The 22417-nt window shown below is 47.8% G+C and overlaps 1 protein-coding gene and 1 long non-coding RNA gene across 2 annotated transcripts; one reads left to right on the top strand and one right to left on the bottom strand.

Annotated features, from left to right (window-relative positions):
• Window positions 1–137: 137 nt before the first annotated feature.
• Window positions 138–4010, bottom strand: LOC106783335 (uncharacterized). Its single transcript, XR_001381066.3, has 3 exons — window positions 3849–4010; window positions 3442–3658; window positions 138–2429 (listed from the first exon to the last, which is right to left on the bottom strand). It is a non-coding gene; the product is annotated as an uncharacterized lncRNA (long non-coding RNA).
• ARF3 (ADP ribosylation factor 3) lies at window positions 3946–22386 on the top strand. Its single transcript, XM_001504136.6, has 5 exons — window positions 3946–4264; window positions 17361–17601; window positions 18400–18510; window positions 18731–18855; window positions 19417–22386. Exons 2-5 carry the CDS (start codon window positions 17454–17456, stop codon window positions 19576–19578), a joined length of 546 nt encoding a protein of 181 aa, XP_001504186.1. The 5' UTR covers window positions 3946–4264; window positions 17361–17453; the 3' UTR covers window positions 19579–22386.
• The last annotated feature ends 31 nt before the right edge of the window (window positions 22387–22417 follow it).

Here is a 22417-nt window from a genome sequence, read left to right as displayed (position 1 = left end):
TGGTGATATTTCTGCCCACACTTGGGATCCCAGTCTATGGCTTCTTTTCCGGGTGAATTCTCCTACCCTCCTACACTCAATGACTTTATTTATGTATATCCCGCCTGGTTCCCCAAAGGATTTGAAATGGTCCTCAGTGACTTAGTTGGCAACTTTTAATGCAAAAAACCAGGGGAGACTTCTAGGTGAGAAGGGCTAGAGATCCAGACACAGGCCCCATTTACTCTCTATGTGCCTCAACTCCAGATTTTGCCTGGGTCACTGCCCTAGAACAAGGGTCAGCATTTTTTTATTTTCCTGTAAATGGCTTGATAGTGAATATATTAGGTTTGAGGGCTTTGTCGCAACTACTCAACTCTGCCATAATTACTCAACTCTGCTCTTGTACATCAAAAGTAGTCGTAGAACATACATAAATGAATGGGCGTGGCTGTGTCCAATACAACTTAATTCACAAAAACAGACTGCAGGATCAGATTTGGTCCTCTGGCTGTAGTTTGTTGACTCCTGCCCTACATCATGAGGTCACCTCTGTTCTGGGGTTTTCAAGTCCTAAAATTATCTCAACATCGAAGTTGGACCCAAAAGAACTGGTACTTTTCTCTCTGGCTTCAAACCAGAAAACTTGGGAGGTAGACACTAGACTAATGGGAAACATATAAAAGGGAATTCTATGCTCAAAATTGGAGTTTTTTGGGGGCCGGCCCGGTGGCGCAGCGGTTAAGTTCGCACGTTCCGCTTCTCGGCGGCCGGGGGTTCGCTGGTTCGGATCCCGGGTGCGGACATGGCACTGTTTGGCAGCCATGCTGTGGTAGGCGTCCCACGTATAAACTAGAGGAAGATGGGCACGGATGTTAGCTCAGAGCCAGGCTTCCTCAGCAAAAAGAGGAGGACTGGCAGTAGTTAGCTGAGGGCTAATCTTCCTCCAAAAAAAACAAAAACAAAAACAAAAAAATTGGAGTTTTTTGCTCTGGAAAGCAGCAAAACCAGCATGCTATACCACTGAATTATTTGCATATATATTTTGTCCTTTCTTATTCAGAGCTCTTCTGCATTTAATCTTAGTAAAGTAATTCTGTTATCTTTTAGGAGATACCCATAACTAGAGAAAGTAGAATTTCTTTTATTCCAATCTTTCTATTCCTAGCTCAAAATCTTTGAAAACAAACCGTTATCTTTCAATTTGGAAAAGGGATATGCATCCCACATTTAGAACTTTACAAATAACTGAATACTTATGGGGTTGCAAGATGCTGATTCTAGCAGGTCATCTCCTTGCCCAGGGAATGTAGAAGAGTTCTCTCCACTCCTCTAGGCAATAGATATATCTGCAACCCAAATTACCCCCAAAATCAGGTGAAATGAAGGTAGCACCATGGTAGCAAGGGCATTTTGAGGAGTGTGTTGAGTTAGGGTATTATTTTATGGCAAAGTTTTATGTACTGAATTTCCACTTAAGCGTTGAGAATTCTGTGTTTGGAAATTGGATGGAGCCAGGGAGATACCTTCAGGCACTGACTGAGCCTAGTGTATGTATGGGGAATGGAGGAGAGAGGGCATGCAGCTAGAATGGACATAGGATATGAGACAGAATTATGATAAGGAATATCCAGAATGGGAATTTCTCACACTCAGGAAGAGGGAGGAGAATCTGCAATGGAGTCACAGCAAGAATATTTCAGCTTTTTCCTGTTTCCTTCCTCTGTACTCTCTTTGGCTCCCTCTCTCTTTCTAGCTTTCTCTCTTCTTTCATCAGACACACTCTGTGGCAAACTTAAGCCCCAAACCACAACCTTCAGAAATTCCAAATGGATTTTGTCAGCAAGGCCAACACCCCCCTCCCCACCCCTGCTCTCGGCACACGCGCTGGGCTCAGGCCCAGGCCTGGGGTCAGTGACAGGAGTGGGAGTGTGCAACCCACAGAGCGGGTAGCTACAATTTCAGCTTTCGCTTAGCTCCAGTGGCTGCCAGAGGAAGGGGGAAAGGCTGATGAACTGTAAGTCCTTTTGGCCTCCTTCAACTCTGGATGAGCACTTCTCCCTTAGCCTTTCAAGTGGCTGGGAAGCTGGGGAGTGGCAGTGGCTGGCTACTTGCCAGTGGGCAGGACCCTTCTTATCTGTGCTCCTGCTGGCTCCATGGGAAGCACCCAGTGATGCTGCAATCGATACTTTCCTCTCCAGACTCCAGAGGGGTCAAGGACAGAAGGGCTGGGAGATTCTGCAGTCCCATTCGTCAATGCTGACTCAAATGCCATGGTACTTGCTGCTAACCATATTAGGCTGTCACCACATCTGTCCTTCTGTCACAACTGGGATCCAACCTCGAGAGGATATGAAGTCTTGGGCAGGAACACGGACAGTTTCCGCCTCCTGTTAGAGTCCCACGAGGCATGCTGGTGTGGACGGGGCATTCCCCTTTAGGGAAGGGGGCTGTAAAGCATAATTTTGGGGGTTAGCATGGAGGCATAAACTGGTGGGGTATTCCTAGAAAATTCCTAGGAAAGAAATGGAAAGAGTAAAGTAATCATGTGAGGTATCACAGGGCCCACTCTAGGAGTCTGTAATAACAGTGAAGAAGTCTTCTGCCATTTAACATACTGAGTTTAGCAGGGCAAAGGCCCTTAATGGCAATGGCCAAGGACAGATACAACTCAGTTTGTTATAAACATGTTCCTTATTATCCATCTTATCCTTCACCATCTTAAATTAGGGTCCTCTTGGTTTCACATTCTAGGGTCATGTTATTCTCCAGGTTAAAATAAGAGAGAAAACAGACTGGGATAAGAAGAAGAGACTGGTGAATACATACACCAGGGATTGATAGGGACAAGGGGTAGACATAGCGTGGCCATCTACCAGCATAGTTCTTCTCGGAAGGAGACAAGAAACAAGGCAAAAAATCCAGAAAAGCAACAATTTTGGCTTACATCTTAGGGAAGAGCCATATGTTCCCTTATACTACTGTAAATGAGGAGAGAGGGCACTTAAAGAACCTTCTTCTGGGGGCAGGCCCTGTGGCCAAGTGGTTAAGTTTGCGGGCTCTGCTTCGGGGGCCCAGGGTTTCGCCAGTTCGCATCCTGGGTGCAGACATGGCACCATTCATCAAGCCATGTTGAGGTGGCGTCCCACATGCCAGAACTAGAAGGATCCACAACTAAAAATATACAACTATGAACCGGGGGGCTTTGGGGAGAAAAAGGAAAAATAAAATCTTTAAAAAAATAAAATAAAAAAGAACCTTCTTCTGTTCTTAGCATTACTAGTGCCCTTCTATCACAGCCATGACTGTTCCAAGGCAGCTTTGCATGTCTAGATCAGGTGCAGAAATGAGTGTGAGGGAAGTTGGGGAGGGTAGGAATAGAGAAACGTGGGTGCAAAGTCTCTCACTTTCCTTGGGATACTAAAATTCATAATCATCTTGGAACACTTTCTCAAACCACACCTCTGAATATTAGGTTCCAACCATTTGTTTTTCACGTTCCAACTTCCTAACAGGCCTACAGTCCAGTTGTTTCCTTCAGTCTCTCAAATTCACCTCTCTCCTCTTCCTTACGGGAAAGGATCTCTCGGTTCAGACTCCTGAGTAACCTAGTTTTAGGTTAGGAGTAGTGAGCAGCAACACTGGTGTAGCGATGGCTCTCAGGGGGATGCAGCCAGCCCTGGTTAAGAAACAAAGATGAGGTCTGGAGGAGTAAGGCGGGCCACAGAAAGGACTGTTCACTATACCCGGCTCCCGGCTTTGCTCAAAGAGTCCCCGGGCCTCTCAGCCCAACCCCAGTCTCCAGTGTGGCCAGCATGCAGCCCCACTCCTTAAATTCCAGGCATGGCCCTGGAGCTTGGGATTCTCACCTCAGTCCCCACTGTCTCATGCTCATTCCCCGGCTCCCGCCTCCGCCGCCCGCAGCCTCCAGCCCCCACATCGGCCCCCGCCCGGACTTCAGCTCCAACACCGCGCGGCTTCTGCTGCAGCCGCTGCCATGGTGATGGATCTCGCGAGAACCGCTGCTCGCTGAGCGCAGCTCTCGCGCGATCGGGGAGGTGGGAAGTATCCCGGTCTGCGGGTGGGGGTGAGCCGCACAGCTCCTGTCGCTGTCGCGGCTTCCGGTGCTAGGTGGAGGGAAGGAAGGAGGGAGCCGGGGAGCGGGGCCGGGGGAGCAGCCGCGCCGAAATCGGCTGGGAGAGCCGGAGGGAGCGGAGCTAGAGCCGAGCGGAACCTGCGGTAACGGAGGCGGCGGCCGCAGCGGCGGAGTCGGGAGCAGGAACAGGTGAGGGGCTGGGGAAGGAAGGCGGGTCCCAGTAGAGGAGAGGCTCAGGGTGGGGGCTGAGGAGATAGAGCCCCCCCCTACAACGCCCGGCACTGCCCGGCATGGGGCGGTGTGGTCCTTCCCACCCAAGAGCTCCGAGAGGGGGCGCGGGGCCAGCCTCACCCCTGCCCCCGCATTTGAAGGACGCGGAGCTGGGGTGGGGGTGGGGGTGGGGGTGAGGGGCACACACGGATTTGTCCTCCGCCTCGCGCAAGGGGGCGACCTGGACTGCAGTTAGGTTCCCCTCGCCTGCAGGAGGTGGGCTTTTGAGGGGTCGGGGTTGAAGGGGAAGAAAGCAGTCCAGGGAGAGGTGATGCGGGGGCGGCGATGGCTGTTTTGTATCCTTTTCCAGTTAAAGGGCTAGAAAATGCCGCTTTTTCCTACCCCCTCTCTGTTTCCACGTTAGTAATAGGAGACCAGAGAGAAGCCTTGCTGTGGTGACACCTCCTCCCCCCTCGTGGGGTAGGGGTGCGTAGGGGGTTTAGGGATTAGAGGACAGGGGAGGCTAGTGGGGCACCCCAAGGGCAGTATTCTGGTGGAGGTTGTGCTTTCGGGTCTTAGGAGCCGCACGTTGGGAAAAGGGCAGCAGGTGGGGAGCGGCAGGAGAGGAGGCAGGAGGCGGGGGAGGGGATCTGATCTTGCTTGGAGAAGAGAGGTGGTGCCTTCCTCCCCCAGGCTAGGCGGGGGCGGTCTTACAGGAGGAGGGAGCATCTTGCCGCTGGCTCTGAGTTTGTGTCTTCCAATCCGCTTTCTTTCTTTAGGAAGTACCAGGATTCCCGGAACAGAAAATGGAGCCATTGCTTACACCACTGTTTGAGGGAAGGAGGGGGAGGTGGAGTTCCTTGTTAAAACGGGTCACTTGATTAGCAAAGTGGTAGCTCCTCTCTTTGGGGAGTTCCCTTCCTTCTGGGTTGTATTACTGCCGGCCTCCCTTTGGCCAGGCCTGGAGGAGTGTGGTATGTGGTTGGGAGTGAGAAGAAGTAGTGAGGTCATCCGGGTGAGGGAGAAGTGTAACTTAAAGCCTGTCTCTGCTGCTGTTGGATTGAGTCGCCCCTGGTCTAGGGCATGAAAGTTTTATTGGTGCAAGATCTGCTGCAGGAGTCTGATTGCTTGAGTCAATACAAGAAGACAGAATCCAGTCTTTACTTATTTCCTTCCCTGTCCCTAGTCAGGTGGTGACAATCTTTGCTGCCATTTTGTCTTGAGTTTGTTGTTGGGGTAAGTGTCTCCACTTGCTATGACTGCAGTGAGGCAGTGAATTGGTCATTGCACATTAGACCCGAGTTTAAATAACATGTCTGTAAAAGCTTAAGAAAGAAGCTGATCTATTGAGTTCATTTTTTTTCATAGAATGAATCACTGACCTTGGATTTGGCTGGGAAGGGCCCCCATGTATCACATACAGTCATGCGTGGCTTAATGTTCTGAGAAATGCTTGGTTAGGCAATTTTGTCATTGTGCAAACATCATAGAGTGTACTCACACAAACCCAGATGATATAGCCTACTACCCAGCTAGGCTATATGTTACTAATCTTATGGGATCATTGTCATAAATGTCCATCATTGATCAAAATGTTAGGTGGCACATGACTGTATTCACTTGCGTCCTGCCTCCCAGCATAGAATTATTACCTCGCATAGTCAAAATTTTTATGCACGTGTCTTGCTCTTCCAAAGAGATGAAGCTTTTTGAGTGTAGGAATTGGATCTCATCTCTTGTCTCCCATAATGCCCATGCACACAGTAGGCGCTTGTGATGAATACACGGTGTGAATGGATAGAACTCAACAAGCTTTCTGACTAAAGCTTAAGAGAAAGAGAAAGGTTGGCTGTCAGGGACAGTGCCTGGAGATAGCTAAGTGAGGGTACAAAGGCTAAGGGCCTTTGTAATTCAGAAGTCTTGGTCTGTCCACTTTCCTGAGAGGCACAAAACAAGGCCTGGATGATGGAAACCAAGACCCAGAGAGAATTACTAGAACAGAGTCATTATTTATCTGACATCCCTGATCTCCTGCTTTCCCACTGTGGGCAAAGAAGTCTCTCCATTAGACCTAAGTCCTTCAAAGTGTTGTCTGCAAATTGGGATCCTGGAGGTTATGGAGGAGGGAGCCACTGTTTGTATATGGTGCCTGGCACAGAAGTGGTGCCGATGAATGGCGGCTGCTCTTATTAAACTAAATGCAAGTATAAAGGACAGCAGAGAGCAGGCTGGAAAGAGTGGAAGTGGAGTCTTAAGTGCAGGAAGGGTCATTTTGTGTTTGTTCATCTCTGCCACTCTCTTTTCCACTGGAGTCCTAATAAGAGGAAATGGACTCAGAGGACAGTGGGTGGGACTTGTTGGTTAGAAGGAGGAACTTCTGTAAGACCAGGTTTGTTAAAGCTGAGTAAATAACTGAGGGACGTTGTGGAATCTGCTTCCCATATACCCTTAGAAATGGATGCCCAGAGGCCCAGGACTCAAAGCATGTCACTGTGTTTGGCTCTCTTCATTTTTGTTGCAGGTGAATTTAGAGGCAAAATGGTTTAGTAATTAAGAGTGTGGACCTTGGAATCAGACAAAATTGGGTTCAAATTCTGCCTTTGCTAATTACTAGTTGTATGATTTTGGTGACATTACTTGTCCTCTCTTAGCTTCATTTTCCTCATCTGTAAAAAGTGTGATGATAATAGTACATAGGGGTCAGCCTGGTGGCGCAGTGGTTAAGTTTGCACGTTCTGCTTCGGCAGCCTGGGGTTTGGTGGTTCGGATCCTGGGCGTGGACCTATGTACTGTTTGTCAAGTCGTGCTGTGGCAAACGTCCCACATATAAAGTAGAGGAGGATGGGTACGAATGTTAGCTCAGGGCCAGTCTTCCTTGGCAAAAAGAGGAGGACTGGCAGCAGATGTTAGCTAAGGGCTAATCTTCCTCAAAAAAAAAAAGTACCTACTTCGTAGTGTTGGCATGAGAATTAAATGAGATAATACATGCAAAGCACTTAGTATTGTACAAAGCACATAGTAAGCCCCAAATAAATGTTAGCTGCTATTAATAATCATTATCATTATCATAATAATAATATGAGTACTCAGGGCTGCCTTAAAGGAGAGGAGGTTTACAAAAGAACAACTTGCCGCCTGAAGCGCCTGTGCAGAGGGATGATTGTTACCATGACTTTCTGTGCTGGTCGTAGGCTTATGAGCAGTGAAATCTTTTTTCAGCATCAGCCTCACAGAGGCGGCTCCTGCTGCCTGAGTGGGAGGTGAAGCTGGTGCAAGGCAGGGGCCCTGAACCGTCAACTTGGATGTAGGGTGAGGATGTGGGGGCTCAAGAATAGTGTTCATGTTAAAAAAAGTCAGCATGACTCTGAGGTAGCGGTTGCCTCTTCTATAAAGGAGCACCCTGATTGACCTAGGTTGGGGATCTGGATTCCTGGGTCCTCTTATTTTGGTCTCAATCAATATTTCAGCATCCTCCATTTCCTGGGCCACTCTTTTCGTTTAGTTATATCTCCTTTAAATGTCTGCCTCTGAGTATGTTTCGGAATATACTGTACTAGGGTCCAGAGTTGTGATATCTGTGAATTCTATCTACTATACCTTTTCCAACATCTGTTGCAAATATAGGTAGGGTGCTAATAAAGCTTTTTGACAATGAAAAGACATGGAGAGCGTTCTGTGGAAAGAGTTCCACACATTTTTGAAGGCTTGGTGTTGTAGTCTGGGAAAGAACTGAGGTAGGGATTCCATGAACATGCTAGAGCTTTGTCATGAACTTCTGCAAAGGATCTGCTGCACTGTATGGACCAGAAAGGAAATGGCTCGAGATTTCAGGGATCTACTATTATCACCATAGTCCTGGAAAAAGGTGAGATGACTGAGTGTGGCAGATGTCATGGTACCTTTTAGCTCTCCCATTACTGGTGAGAACCTGGCATAACGCTTCCTTTATGAGCTTATGTACCAGAGGGTCAAGCATGAATGTTTAAACTTCAAGATGATTTAGGATGCAGGAGAACATTTGCTTTCTGTTTCAGTGTTTTTTACCCCCTGTTCTTTTTAAAACAATCAAACCGTACCTTACGTAAAATCCTGCTTGAAGTCTAATACATAAAATGGATGAAAATGAAGCTTCTCTGATGGTGGTAGAGAGTCGGGGAGCATAATTAGACCCTCTCATATGGTTCTCCCCTTCCCCCAAGCAGCTTCTGAATCCCAGTCAAGGAACCCTAGGGCTCTGAGCACATGGATGCCACTTCTCCAGTTTGTCAGATACAGGAAAAGGATGAGAGATCGCCTCCAGAACGCTGTCCTCCTCAACCTCATAAATGTTTTGCCACCATCAGTAGAACTGTGCTCCTCAACAACAGCAGTGTCGATGACTAGCCGCAGAGCTGTCATGGTACTGGATGCTGGGGACATGAAGCATGAATAAGGCATGGTTCTTGCTGGCGAGGGGCTCATAGTCTAGTGAAGTACTCCCACACTTTTTCCCATTGTGGCATACACAGAAAATGGTAACAGTGACACAGACGTAGCTGCTTGTAACATGAGATGATTGGCCCAAGGGCTCTAGCCACCCTAAGCCCTGCCTAGCTATCCAGTACTAATGGGATCAGTATCTCCAACTGACCTGCAATACATTAAAGGCACATAATTTGGGAAGTTCCAGCTCTGCAAGGAGAAACAGATAAAAGTGAATAAAACACTGTGGTAAGTCCTAGGGTAGAAGTGTGTTTGAGGTACTGAGGGATCACAGATGGCTCTTATTCCCTAAGGTAGGCAGTTTGCTGTCTTCTGTATCCTTAGCTGCTCTATGATGGTTGGCTTTGTCCAAATCATGGCTTCCTGTTTCATCTGTTCACTGGCAGCTCTATCTTGACCTGTTCAGTGGGACTAGATTTGGGCAAAGGTTTGTTAGGGTTTTAGGCTGACTACTGATGGAATTTCAGTGATTTTGTAATTGGGAAAGTATAGTGTTGTAGATATCCAAGGCTATAGATGTGGGCATTGGAGCATCAAATGTCAGGAGTGGAAACAGTGGTAAGCTGGTCAGATTCTAAGAATAGGGGAAGCTGAAATCTTTGGTTAGAGGGCAGTGCCACAGAACGTTCCAAAGAAACAAATGAGTCTAGTTTTTATCTGGTCACTGTTTTATCTGGCTAGGCCTATGTATTCTAAAACAGATCTGATGCTCTGTTCTGACTCATTTGCTGAGGGTTGTCTTTGGGAAAAGCCACACCCTTCCCAGGTCTTTGGGTTTTGGTCAGGACAGTTTAAGATCCTTCTTTGCTTGATAATGTGGCCTCCTTCAGATTATCCTCTACTAGAGTTGTCTTCTCAGACTCGAAAGGAAACTGGCAAAAGGATTCTGGTCTGGGCCTAAACACTGCTAATTGAGTTAAGTGGAGTCTAATTTTAGTTAGGTATGTTTTAATTTATAACAAGGCCATCATTGATTGCCTAATAGCTAAGTTCAATGGGTATCTTTCAGGCCTTTCAAAAGCCTTTGACCCTCCTTCCTTTTTTTTTTTTTCTTGCTGAAGAAGATTAGCCCTGTGCTAACACCTGTGCCAGTCTTACTGCACTTTATATGTGGGATGCCACCATTGCATGGCTGATGAATGGCATAGGTCTGCACCCGGGATCCAAACCCATGAACCCAGGCTGCTGAAGCGGAGTGCCAAACTTAACCACTATGCAATGGGGCTGGCCTCCCTCCTTCCTTTTTTAAATTTTTTTTTTTTTTGAGGAAGATTAGCCCTGAGCTAATATCTGCTGCCAGTCCTCTTTTTTTGCTGAGGAAGATTGGCCCTGAGCTAGCATCCATGCCCACCTTCCTCCACTTTATATATGGGATACCTGCCACAGCATGGCTTGATAAGTGGTACATAGGTCTGCACCCAGGATCTGAACTGGCGAATCCCAGGCTGCCAAAGCGGAATGTGGGAACTTAAGTGCTGCACCATTGGGCCGGCCCCTCCTTTGTAAAGTTTTTTAAAATTGAATTGAATTGAATTTTTTTGGTGAGGAAGATTGGCCCTGAGCTAACCACTGTGGAAACCTTCCTCTATTTTATTTTGTAGGTGGGATGCCACAACAGCATGGCTTGATGAGCAGTGTATAGGTCCACGCCCAGGATCCGAACCTGCAAACCCTGGGCCACCAAAGCGGAGCACACAAACTTAACCACTAAGTCACCCGGCTGGCCCCCTCCTTCCTTTTTTAATATTCTTTCCTCATTGGTGTCTATAGTGTCTTATTCTCTTGATTTCCTTTCTACGCCTCTGGTTGCTTCCAGAAGACTGGCCCTGAGCTAACATCTGTGCCCATCTTCCACTACTTTATATGTGGGATGTCTGCCACAGCATGGCTTGACTAACCGTGCATAGGTCTGCGCCTGGGGTCCAAACTGGCAAACCCTGGGCCACCGAAGTAGAGCATGCGAACTTAACCGCTATGTCACTGGGCCAGTCCCTGTCTCTGGTTGCTTCTTACTCTCTTTTCTGGCCTTTTTTGCCCACTGCTTTCAATGTTGATGTGCCCCAGGTTTCTGCCTTTGGCCTTTTCTCCTGTCCCACTATACACACTCTCCCTAGATATATCAGTTAGGATGTATCAGTTGCAAAAGATAGAAAACACACTTGTGGCTCAAACAATAAGGATTTATTAAGGCAGTAACAAGAAGTCCAGGTGAAATAAGCCAGACACCAAAGGACAAATATTGTATGATTCTACTTATATGAGGTACCTAGAATAGTCAAATTCATAAAAAAAGAAAGTAGAATGGTGGTTACCAGGGGCTGGAGCTAAGAGGGAATGGGAGTTATTGTTTAATAGGTACAGAGTTTCAGTTTGGAAAGATGAAAGAGTTCTAGAAATGGATGGTGGTGATGGTTGCACAACAGTGTGAATGTACTTCATACCACTGAGCTGTACACTTAAAAATGGTGGAAATGGTAAATTTTATGTTATGTATGTTTTACCACACACACACACCCCACCCCAAGATCTAGGGATAGAACACTTTGGTTTTTTTTACTCTGCCAGTTTGACAGTATTATTAAGGACCCAAGTTTTCTCCATTTTTCTGCTCTGACATCCTAGAGTTCTTCTGTCTGTCTCTTCATGATCTCAAGAGTACTCCAGCATCTCATCTTTCTACACCAGTATCCAAAGGCTAGACAAGAGAATATTCCCATATCTTTTTTAAAGATTGAGGAAAACTTTCCCATATGCTCCCAGCAGACATTCCCCACATCTTATTGGCTAGAATTAGTACATGACCATTTGTGACTCAGTCACTGGCCAGGGAAATGGAATGCCCACATCCCTTAGGCTGATCAGTTTTCATACCCTAAGGCTGGGGAAGGGTATCTCATACCCTGCCATCTGAACAAATTAGGGGTTCTGTAGAAGAAAGAAAGGAAAGAGTGGCTGTTTGGGCAGGCAGCCGGCAACTGCTGCCATCTTGGATCATCTTGGTTCCTCTTAGGACTTCAGTTACTACCTGTGCAGATGATTCCCAAATACCCAGTGTAGAGTTTTCTCTTGAGCTTCATACCTTAGCACCTCAAAATCAGTATTTAATCTAAAGACAAATATCTTCACTCTCAGATCTGTTCCTCTTGTATTTCCTGTCTAAAGAAGAACCACTGAATCACCCAGGCCAGGAACCTGGGGATCATATTTGAGTCTTCTACTCTTCCTTCCTACATTTAATCAATCATTAAATCTTGGGATTCTACTATTCTGATGTTTCAAATCTGTCCTCTCTACTGCTGCCTCTGGTTAAGAACTTTTGATTTCTCATCTGTATTACTGTACCTCCCAAGTGGTCTCTCAGCCTCCAGTCTTTCCTCCTCTTAATTTATTCCCTAAACTGCTGCCATAATGGTCTTTCTAAGGCACACGTCAGGTCATGTTACTCAGTGTGGCCTTTGAAAACTTTCATGATCCAGCCCCTGCTTATCTCTCCAGCCTCATCACTTCTTTTTCCCACCATGTTGCATCCAAATAAACTTCCTTCCAGTTTCGCCTGGCTTTGGCTAGTAAAGCATGCTGTCCCTAACTCAAATCCTTATGCCTTTGCACATGCTGTTCCTTCTTCCCTATTGCCTCTTTATTGTCTGGTTACTTCCCATTCTTCCTTCAGGAGTTAGATCAGGTGCGACCTGAGAATCATTTCTGGAAATCATCCTTCACCCCCAAGTCTTGATTAACGGCTCCAGCTTTCTATCCCCATAATACTGTGTGCTTAGGGCACTCTTATCCTCATGCTGTTTTGTAGTCCTCTGTTTCCTAGTCTTTCTCTCCCATTGACTGAGTTTCATAAAGGCAGAAACTCCTCCTCTCTGTATCCTTCGTTCAGTGTTCTCAAATGTTTAATGAATGGATGGAAGCTGACATTAGAAGCTGTTTCTTGGCTTGGGAAATCTTTGAGTCCAATAGGAGTCATTGAGATACTAATCTAGGAGTTCTTGTGTGCTGATTACAGTACTCCTGAGACAAAAACTTGGAAACTTTACAGGGGTCACAAGACAACTGCACTAAGGAAACTAAATACAGGCAGACCCTGCTTTTGTTTCCTTAAATTTTATTGGTCTGCTTCATTGGCTGTGCTGAAAATAGTGTCTCTATTAGTGATATCTCAATTGGAAAGTTATCTGGGAACAAAGGTGCTTTTAGTGCACCCTGTCTGGCAGCAGACTGTTTGGGAAGACTCTGGTCTTCCTTTCCCTGGACCCACGCGGTGTGAAGAGGAAGAGGTGGTGCCAGATCAGGAGTCCCCTCAGTAGTGTCTCAGGACACACAGCCAGTGGAGTCAGAGGGAGACAGTGTGTGTGGCGGACTGAGCTGTGACTCTCAGAATCACCTGGAGAGTAAGGCATGTTCCTGCAACACATACAACCCAGGATGGCTGAGCAGTCAGTTACAGCAATATCAGCCTCTGCTGGGAGGTGCGTGTGGGAGGGTGGGGTTGGAGGCAGTAAGTGGTCCTCAGGACATCTTCACATGAAGCTTAAATCAGCCAATGCGCTTGATTGAACTCCTGCAGTGTCCCACACATATTGTACTGGAACATTTTTAGCGTTCCTGTTATTTTTGTCACTGATAACAAAGTTTCTGACTGTAAAATAGAATGTTGAGATAACCTCTTTGTTAATAGAGATATTACTGTATTCCATTTTTCATCTTGAGCCACACCTTCAGTTTTTTTTTTTTTTTAAAGATTTTATTTTTTCCTTTTTCTCCCCAAAGCCCCCCGGTACATAGTTGTGTATTCTTCGTTGTGGGTTCTTCTAGTTGTGGCATGTGGGACGCTGCCTCAGCGTGGTCTGATGAGCAGTGCCATGTCCGCGCCCAGGATTCGAACTAACGAAACACTGGGCCGCCTGCAGCGGAGCGTGCGAACTTAACCACTCGGCCACGGGGCCAGCCCCTCACACCTTCAGTTTTAACTGCTGATTCCTGTTTTCCACCAGCCCATGGAACCCTGGCATTTTGCCCTGTCCGACACAGGAGTGACATCTGTGGTGAAAGAGAGTAACTGTAGGCTATACAGTATGTAGGGAAACAAGCCAGGGTTGGTTTGTTTGTTTGCCCTTCTGCTTCCCAGAGCTTTTTCTAGGAATGCATTATGGTGAAAGTGAGAATTAGCTATATAGCCAAAGATTTCTGTTCATGGCACAAAGCTGAAAGTTGCCACCGTCCTGGTGGTAGGGGCAACGTGCTCTCTGGTAATAGACAGGGACAGAGAAAGCCAACATGCCCTTTGAGATATTTATCTGAGTCAATCAATGCTCATCCTGATTATATTAAAAAGGAGTCATAATGTCCATTTATTTCAAGGCCCTGGGCTGCCCTAGGGGACCCACGGTAACCACTTGGATATTTCGTTACTTACCATCAGCAACATTGCGCATTAAATGGCGAGAGAAAATTCCACCAATTTTAGTCTTCTAGTCTTTTCATGGTGTTCCCAAACCAGTCTTGGGTTAGATATGTGTGGAAAATGGCCAAGAATTGACAGGATATCTAAGCAACCATCTGTGCATTACACAGAGATACCAAGTACTGCTAGGACAGAAGAAATGATATAAGGACATCCTCAGATGAGGCTTAAATCAGCCAGTGTGCTTGATTGAACTCCTACAGTGGGCTTGGCACTGGGGGTGAGGACAGATCCAAAATAAATAGAAGGCATAGTCCTTGCCCATGGAGAATACACAGTTAAGTGGAGAGACAGTAAATGTTACAGACTTATAAGAAAGCAAAAGGCTCCACAAGGTAGTAAGTGCAACATGAGTGTTTGAGATAATTCAGGGGCCTTGATGCAGCATGCCAGGAAATAGAAATGAGTGTAACAATGGGATCAGCTTTTGAACCAAGACTTTAGCATGATAGCTTAGCAAAGAAGCAAACCAAAGGACAATGTATGCATGTTCTGGGGCAAGGGATATTTTTCAGCCACTGCTGTACTCAGGGTTGTAATCGTTTAGTCAGCAATAGTTCCAGTCATGAAGGAAAGCAAGATAAATGTGTGGTATAAATTCAGTTCAGAATCTAGACCAAAGCCCATGACCTAAGTTTTAAAGCAAAGTATCTGGAGCTGAAGGAGAGGACACCTAATCAGGAGACATGATAAAGACTAGGAAGACTTGGGGAAAGTATGAATTTCTGGAGGTGATGGTGGCAGAACCAGAAGTCTGACTACCACAGATTGCCAAGGTTGATGGGATCTGATCTTACTAGCTAGGCAGGTGTTCCCTCCTGCCTCAGGGATCCTCCGGAATCTGTCTGCCTGGGTGGGTTGTGGCAGGATGGGCAGAGAGGATGGCTAGTGGGCGACTTGGCTGAAGTTGAGCCCTAAGGGTGCGCCAGGTCCTCTCCCTGGGGTGTGAGCCCTTTGGGTCAAGGGCAGGGCTCATCTGAGGAACCTACCGGGAGCACCACGCCTGGCTCATTAGTGGATGTCTGGGGAGGCCTTTGAAGATGAAACACTCCTTAAGCACTCATTGTTTCTGTTTTTTGGACAAACTAGTACTTTGGTCTCCAGGGGCTGTTGATCTGGCTCTTTGTACTAGTCTGGAATTTGCTGCAAACTGAGGAGAGTAGGAAAAAAACAAGCAAATCTGGAATAGTTTTTGAAAAAACCAGTAAACTCCCACCAAACCCCCATGCTTTAGCTTGTAAATAGGATTCCTCCCCATCCACCTTTCACATTCTTGGGTTTGGGTGCAGTCTGTCTTGACCTGTTCCTTCTCCTGCTGGGTTTGGGGTGTGTATGTGTCTCTGGTTCCCAGACTCTATAGAGGATGCCAGCAGCTGGCATATGGATATTGCTGAATAAGCTGCCCACTGACACACGTCTCCCGCAGGCACAGAGAACTGGCTGGCACGGATGATTCTGAACCCCCATTTCATTGTTGTTTCAAAGACACATTTCTGTGCCTATCCTCTGCCATAGAGAAGGGAGGGAAGAAGAGAGGGAACGAATGACTCTATGGTTCTGTCTGTTGAGGGTAATGGGTGAGGTGGGCAGGTAGGCATTTTGTACCTTCCCAGTGGCTCTTAGTGCTCCTTTCATTTCTTCAGCAGGTATTTGTTAAGTGCCTACTATGTACCAAACATAAGCTTGCAGTGTGAGGGAGCTATAGTGAGGTCTGTAGAGACCCTGGGAGTCAGTTCAGTTATTCGACTGCTGTGCCAGGCACTCTTCAAGGTACTGGGAACACAGCAGTGAATAAAATAGATAAGGAGCTGACATTATAGTAGGAGGAGAAAAACAATACAGCAAGAAACAAATATGTAATGTGTCAGATGGTGATAAATGCTAAGAAGAAAAGTAAAATGGGATTAAAAGGGTAGAGAGTCGGGGGTGGTGGTGGTGTGTGTGTGTGTGTGTGTTATCGGTGGTTATGGAAGGTCTCTTTGATAAGGTGACATTCGAACAGACACCTGAAGGAAGTGAGGGAGTAATCCATGAAGGTTATCTGGGAGGGGAGAATTCCAGGCAGAGAGGGAATAGCAAGTATAAAAGGTTTGAGGCAGGAAAGTGTTGAGGAATTGAAGTGGAGTAAGCAAAGGAGGGGAGAGTAGTAGGAAATCTGATGAGAGAAGCAGGGAGAATGCAGACGATGCAGGACCTCGTAGGCCATGGTATGGCTCTGAGTTTTCCTGAAAGGGAGATATGAAGCCAAGAGAGGGTTTTGAACAGAGGAACAACATGACCTGATTTGGGGTTTAAAATCAGTCTGGCTGCTATGTGGAGAATAGACTGAAGGGGCTTAGGTAAGAGGCAGGGGATGAGGTGACTGCCTTATTGTGAGTGACCACGTGGAGCAGCTGTCCTTGGATGGGCCACAGCAAGCCTGGGATTTACCTGGCTGAGGAATGAGGGGTAGAGTCTCCCCACCCCACCTCCCAACTCTTAGCACACTGTTGTATGCACAAAACACGACTTTCGCAGCCAGCATTTTACAAAGTGGAAAGGATCAGCCTCTTTCAGGAGTGCTGCTTTCTTATTTCTTCCTCATTAATTTTGGTGTGTGGAAGGAAGGTGAAATTGCAGAAATATAGAAAGGGAGGAAGCCGACTCTCTTGAGCATAAACCTTGGGAACCTGGCAAGCCTGAACCTTGTCAGGAGTCACAAAGAGCCACTCCTCATTCCACTCCCTCTCCCACCCTTTCCAGAAGTCTCAGGGTAAGGTTGGGGGAGGGAGGGGCATTAATGATCTTGCAGTGCCTTGGGGTATAGTGTAGAATGTCAGAACCAAAGGGACTTTAGAAATCATCTAGTTCAGCCCCCTCCAGTTACAGGTGCAGATATGGACAGATGAAATAACTTGGCTGAAGTCACATGAGTAGATTACTGGCAGAGCAGGGTCGTTAGTGTTCACTGCTTTGTCTCTGCTCCCAAAGGTTCAGAATGTATCTGAGTGGGCCTTGATCTTCATAGTTGCCCCAGGCTTTTAGTTTGTCATGAATGAATTCTAGCCATGACTTTGACAAATCCAGTTTACATGAAATCCTGACAAGCAGATGATGGTAGTGAGTTTACATTTCTTTGCCTAGGATCAAGTCCTCCATACCAGGGACCAGGCCAAAACCAGACTGCCACTGCCCTCACTTGGGCCCTACTGTCCTCAGAAAGCAGCCACCGTGATCATGGGTAATATCTTTGGAAACCTTCTCAAGAGCCTGATTGGGAAGAAGGAGATGCGCATCCTGATGGTGGGCCTGGATGCCGCAGGAAAGACCACCATCCTGTATAAGCTGAAACTGGGGGAGATCGTCACGACCATCCCCACCATTGGTAAGGGCACAGCTTGGATACAGGCTTTCATGCTGACAGCTGAGCTGGGCAGGGGGCCTATTCCTAGATCCCCCACCTGGCCACCAGACAAGTCCCTGCAATTTGTGGGGTTCAAGAAAGGATGGTTATTTAGATTACTAGCAGGTGCTGGGGCTGTCGTTTGCCCACCTACCCTGGCCCTCTCTGATGCGGGAACTTCCGCAGCCTGGCACTCAACAGTTGCCCTCAGGCACTGAGCTGGTTTGTTCTTTGTGTTGTTTGGAAAGCAGGTGAAGGGCTTTGATGTTCCTGCCAGAGGCCTGGAATTGCTTCAGTTTAGATCCTTGGTGGCCCTGATCCTGGTTAAGACCTGCCTGTGGGAGAGAGAATCTTTGCCTTGTAGATAGGGCTCGAGATCATCATTGTCAGCTGATTCTGCATTTGGGGCTCCAGGACTATAGCTCACTTCTTTTTCTTCACTCTGCCTCTCAGACTCAAGTGGCCAAGGTACAAGAGTGGGGCTGAGTCATTTCTTTGCAGGAGGGAGAGTCAAAGACAGAGAGAATGAGTGGGGAAGATTGGCTCACGTTACCCACATGATTGTGAACCTCTGATGTTCTCCTCATCCTCTTCCCCTTCTCTTAGATTTTCTTTTTGGCATTTAGGCTACTAAGTCAGGAACACCAGGTCTGAGGAAGCCTTAGTTTGCTTTCCCTGGATAGAATCTTGGCCACAGCTGAGGGAAACAGAAACAAACCCAGTGGGGCATCCTTTGCAGACCTAGTGTTTGAGGCCAAGTGGCCATTGTTTTTTCCAAAGGGTTCAACGTGGAGACAGTGGAGTACAAGAACATCAGCTTCACAGTTTGGGATGTGGGTGGCCAGGACAAGATTCGGCCTCTCTGGAGACACTACTTCCAGAACACCCAAGGTATGGCATATAAATTGGCTGGGGACTGGCCTGGGTTGGTTGGGTGTGAGCAGAGTGTGGCTGTCATTCTTGGTTATGGGCAGCCAACCCTTGCCCTGCTGCAGCTCCTAGAGGTGGGAGAAAAGGAGGAAAGGGAGGGTATGAGGAGGGTATTGTCTTTGGTGCTGGGGGAGGGGAGTTCATCTGTCATCTCTGTGTAGCCCGTGCTCTGCCTCCCTAGGGTTGATATTTGTGGTCGACAGCAATGATCGGGAGCGAGTAAATGAGGCCCGGGAGGAGCTGATGAGGATGTTGGCAGAGGATGAGCTCCGGGATGCTGTGCTCCTTGTCTTTGCAAACAAACAGGTGAGACTTCTCCCTACCCCTGGATTTAAGAGAGGGTGACCTGGCCGTGGATACCATGGGGCCTTGGTGCTTATTGTATGGGAAGCCCCATGACTGTGCTCTCAATTTTGGAAGTGTGGGAAATATGATTAGTTGGCTTGTTTATGCTCCTCTTCCTGTCCCCCACCGCAGCTTTAATTAGCAACATTTCTGTCCTCAGGCATTGCTGTGGTAGATACATCACCTCAAACCCTCTTTCATCTTTCCTGTTGTCCACTTTAGTGGAACTGCCCTCACTTCTACAGTCTGACAGACCTGATTCTTTGCCCAGCTTGAATCACCTTCCACTTCCCTACTAGCCATGCGTTTGGTATCCAGCTCGCCAGTGGAATGACCTTTAGAGCCTTGGATAGGAGGTTCTAGGATGACTAGATCCAAAGCAGTTCCTTAGGATCTTATTCTGGGTTCCTCCAGTGAAGGAGGAGGAGAGGGTGCTGGTGCACATCTTTTTGGTAGATGGGTGCGCTAGAAGCCTTTGAAAGATCCTGAGGCTCCTTTTTTTGTCTCTCCCTTGTGTTCCAGGATTTGCCTAATGCTATGAACGCTGCCGAGATTACAGACAAGTTGGGCCTGCATTCCCTGCGTCACCGCAACTGGTACATTCAAGCCACCTGTGCCACCAGTGGGGACGGGCTGTACGAAGGCCTGGACTGGCTGGCCAATCAGCTCAAAAACAAGAAGTGAGAGCCAGGCAGCCCTGTCTGACCGCCCTACCCACCCCTGACACATCTACTATCTCCCTGCCCCAGCCCCAGCCCTTTCTTCCCATTGCCATTGTGGCCAGGGCCCGGGTATCATGTCCGCATGCCCAACAAGAGCCTTGCCTCCCCTGCCTCGCCTCCTCTCCCCTGTCCATACCAGTCCCCAGTTGCTGTCTTGATGATGAATCATTCCAATTTACCAGATTTAAAACAAAAACAAAGTTGTTATGGTTTCATGGGGTAGCCCTCCCCCTGCCCCCCTACAATCCTCTGGAGTTTGGGAGGTGGGGTTGGGTATTCTCTCCGTTTGCTTTGTTTGGCTCTGGTTGCTGTGCTCTTGGCATCTAAGTCCCTTCCCTCTCCTCACAGGCCCCTCTCCTCCCTGTCTTCCTTTCCTTCCCCACCTTCTCCCTGTTCTACATGGAAATTGCACGGGCCTCTCTGTGTGTGCGTGCGTGTGTGCGTGTGTATATACATGTATAGAGAGATATATATGTGGGGGCCAGGGAGAAGGGTGGAGGGGGTGGAGTGCAGCTCAGGGCTTGCAGCCAGGACACTGCCCACTCTAGCCTATCATCTGCCCCTCTCATGGTGGTGAGATAAAGGGTTGAAGGTAGAGGGAAGGCTGCCCCAGTCTTGCACTGGTTCTTCTCCTCTCTGCAGGTAGGTTTTCCTGGATGATAGGACAGGTGATGGATTTTCCACCATTTTCCCTGTACCCCTCTTTCCATTCTACTTAGGGCAGGAGGGTGGCATTTATCTCTAGAGGAGTGTTCCCAAGGAGATGCCATTCTGCCCTGCCTTGTTAGTGGGGAAGAGAGAGGAACCCACTCAGTCTTAATCAGCCCAGAGTGTTCAATTGATCCTCCCCCTCATCCTTAGATCTGTTCCTCAGGAGCTTGAGGGGGTGGTGGGGTGGGGATAGCAAGACCAAGGGTGTGTTTGGGACCCAGGGCACTGAGGGGAGGGCCTCAGGTTTTCCATCTTCATCCTCTTGTTATTAGAAGGTGAGGTTCAGATCAGTCCTATTCCTGCCTTCCCATGCCCCCTCCCCCTTGTCTTCTGGTCTTGGGGGCTGGGTGGTTCATCTGTCCTTTGTCAGAAGTTTCCTCACCCTAGTAGTCCTCCTGGCCTGACCAGGGCTGGCTGGGTGGTTTAATGGGGAGCAAGGGAGTGGGTGTGACATAGCAGACCTCAGCATCAGTCCCCCTTTTCTCTAGTTCTCTCTTTCTAGTCCAGGATGTGCTGAAGAATGAAAATTTCCTATTCTGTTTCCAGACCCTCAGACCATCCTGCTGTCTTTCCCTCCTCCATCCCAATATCTTTCCCTTGCCCTCTTCACCTACTTCCCCTAAATGGATCTATGCTTACAGTGTAGGAAATAGAATTCTGTAGTGGTTGTTGGTGCTGGTGGGATGCAGTGGTCTTCAGGGTCCTCCCCCCATTGATAAGAAGTTGTTCAGAAGCTGCTGCTACTACATCTCTCTGTCTACAGGGGGCTCTTGTCCCTGAGATCTTGGCCTGGGTCCTGACTTCTGCGGTTTCTGTGAAGCCGTGCCTTTTCTATGGGCTCCTGTGTGTGCTGGCTGTGCCCTGAGCTCCAAGATGGCCGCCCATAACCTTTCTGCTAAGGTCGGGGCCCAGGGCCCCCAAAGCATAACTGAGGGACCCCCTTCCCAGAAGGGCTGTCCCAAGCCCCATCCTATGGGGCCAGGCTTCCTGCTAACCCTGTCTACAACAGGCAGATCAGTACCCCCCACCCCACCCCAGACTGAACTGTGAAAGAGAGGTTCCAGGGGTGTCTCCCTTAGTGCCAGTTCCTTAGTGATGTGTTACTTACCCAAGATGCAGTGGGTGTGTGCAGGTCTTTTGCTCTCTAGGCCTTTCCGTGTGTGTGTGTGTGTGTGTGTGTGTGTGTGTGTGTGTGTGTGTTTGTGTGTTTGTGTTTGGTGGCAGGGGGAGGGAGGTGCTGGAGCTTCTATTTCATTTTAACATGTATTCACTCCCCTGACCCCACAAATGCTTTCCTCCACACTTTTTCCTTGCCTCTGTCTCTATTTCCTCAGATTTTTTTGCTCCTGCTCCTGTTGCCTCTCCCTCCCTGAACTTTTTCCTTTGCCTTCTCAACTCATTCACTGCTGTTGCCCGTTTGTCTCTCCTTTGTTTCTTTCCTACTTAGGATTCCCGACTCTGTATCCTTGTGGTTGGGGAGGACTTTGCCTCTTCAGCTTCATTCCTTCTCTAACTCTCCCTAGTTAATGCCGGTCCCAAATAGGTTTTCCTTATTTTAGGCCAACCCCCACCTCGTTTTGGGGGCTCCAGGGACCAATGGGGCTGAGGGTATTAGGAAGTAGCCGTGGAGGTGGCCTTGGTGCTGCTCAAGGATCTGTCCAGCAGGGGGCAGTAAGTGGTCTTGGTAGTATCCCTGGCTGCTAGGTCCTTGGCAGGGGTGGCCCCTTCTACATTCCCATTCACCTAAAAGCTTTTTTGGGGATTGGGTGTTTGGTTCCATTTCTGCCTACTCCCTCCCCTAGTCTCCTCGGGTAGGTTTAATTTTATGCTTTCCTTTGTTCCAGCCTTTCTTCTCCCTGGGGATTCCTCCTCTCCCCACGCCCCCCGCGTTTGTGGTGTTATAGTGGTAACTGCAGTTCTGAACTGGTTTTTCTCTTCTTTTTTCCTCTTCTGGAATGTAGACTGTACATGTTTAGTAACTCACCTTCTCTCTCCTTGCTCAATATGTGGGATACGCGATGACTGTGACCCTGGTTGGAAATTAAACTTGTTTTATGCAGCTTTGGAGCAGACCTTCATCCTTGGTGTGC

Source organism: Equus caballus, chromosome 6 (genome assembly GCF_041296265.1).
Source record: "Equus caballus isolate H_3958 breed thoroughbred chromosome 6, TB-T2T, whole genome shotgun sequence".
NCBI classification, from domain to species: Eukaryota; Metazoa; Chordata; class Mammalia; order Perissodactyla; family Equidae; genus Equus; species Equus caballus.
Note: the sequence above shows the minus strand (reverse complement) of the source record. Positions and strands in the feature narration are given on the sequence as shown.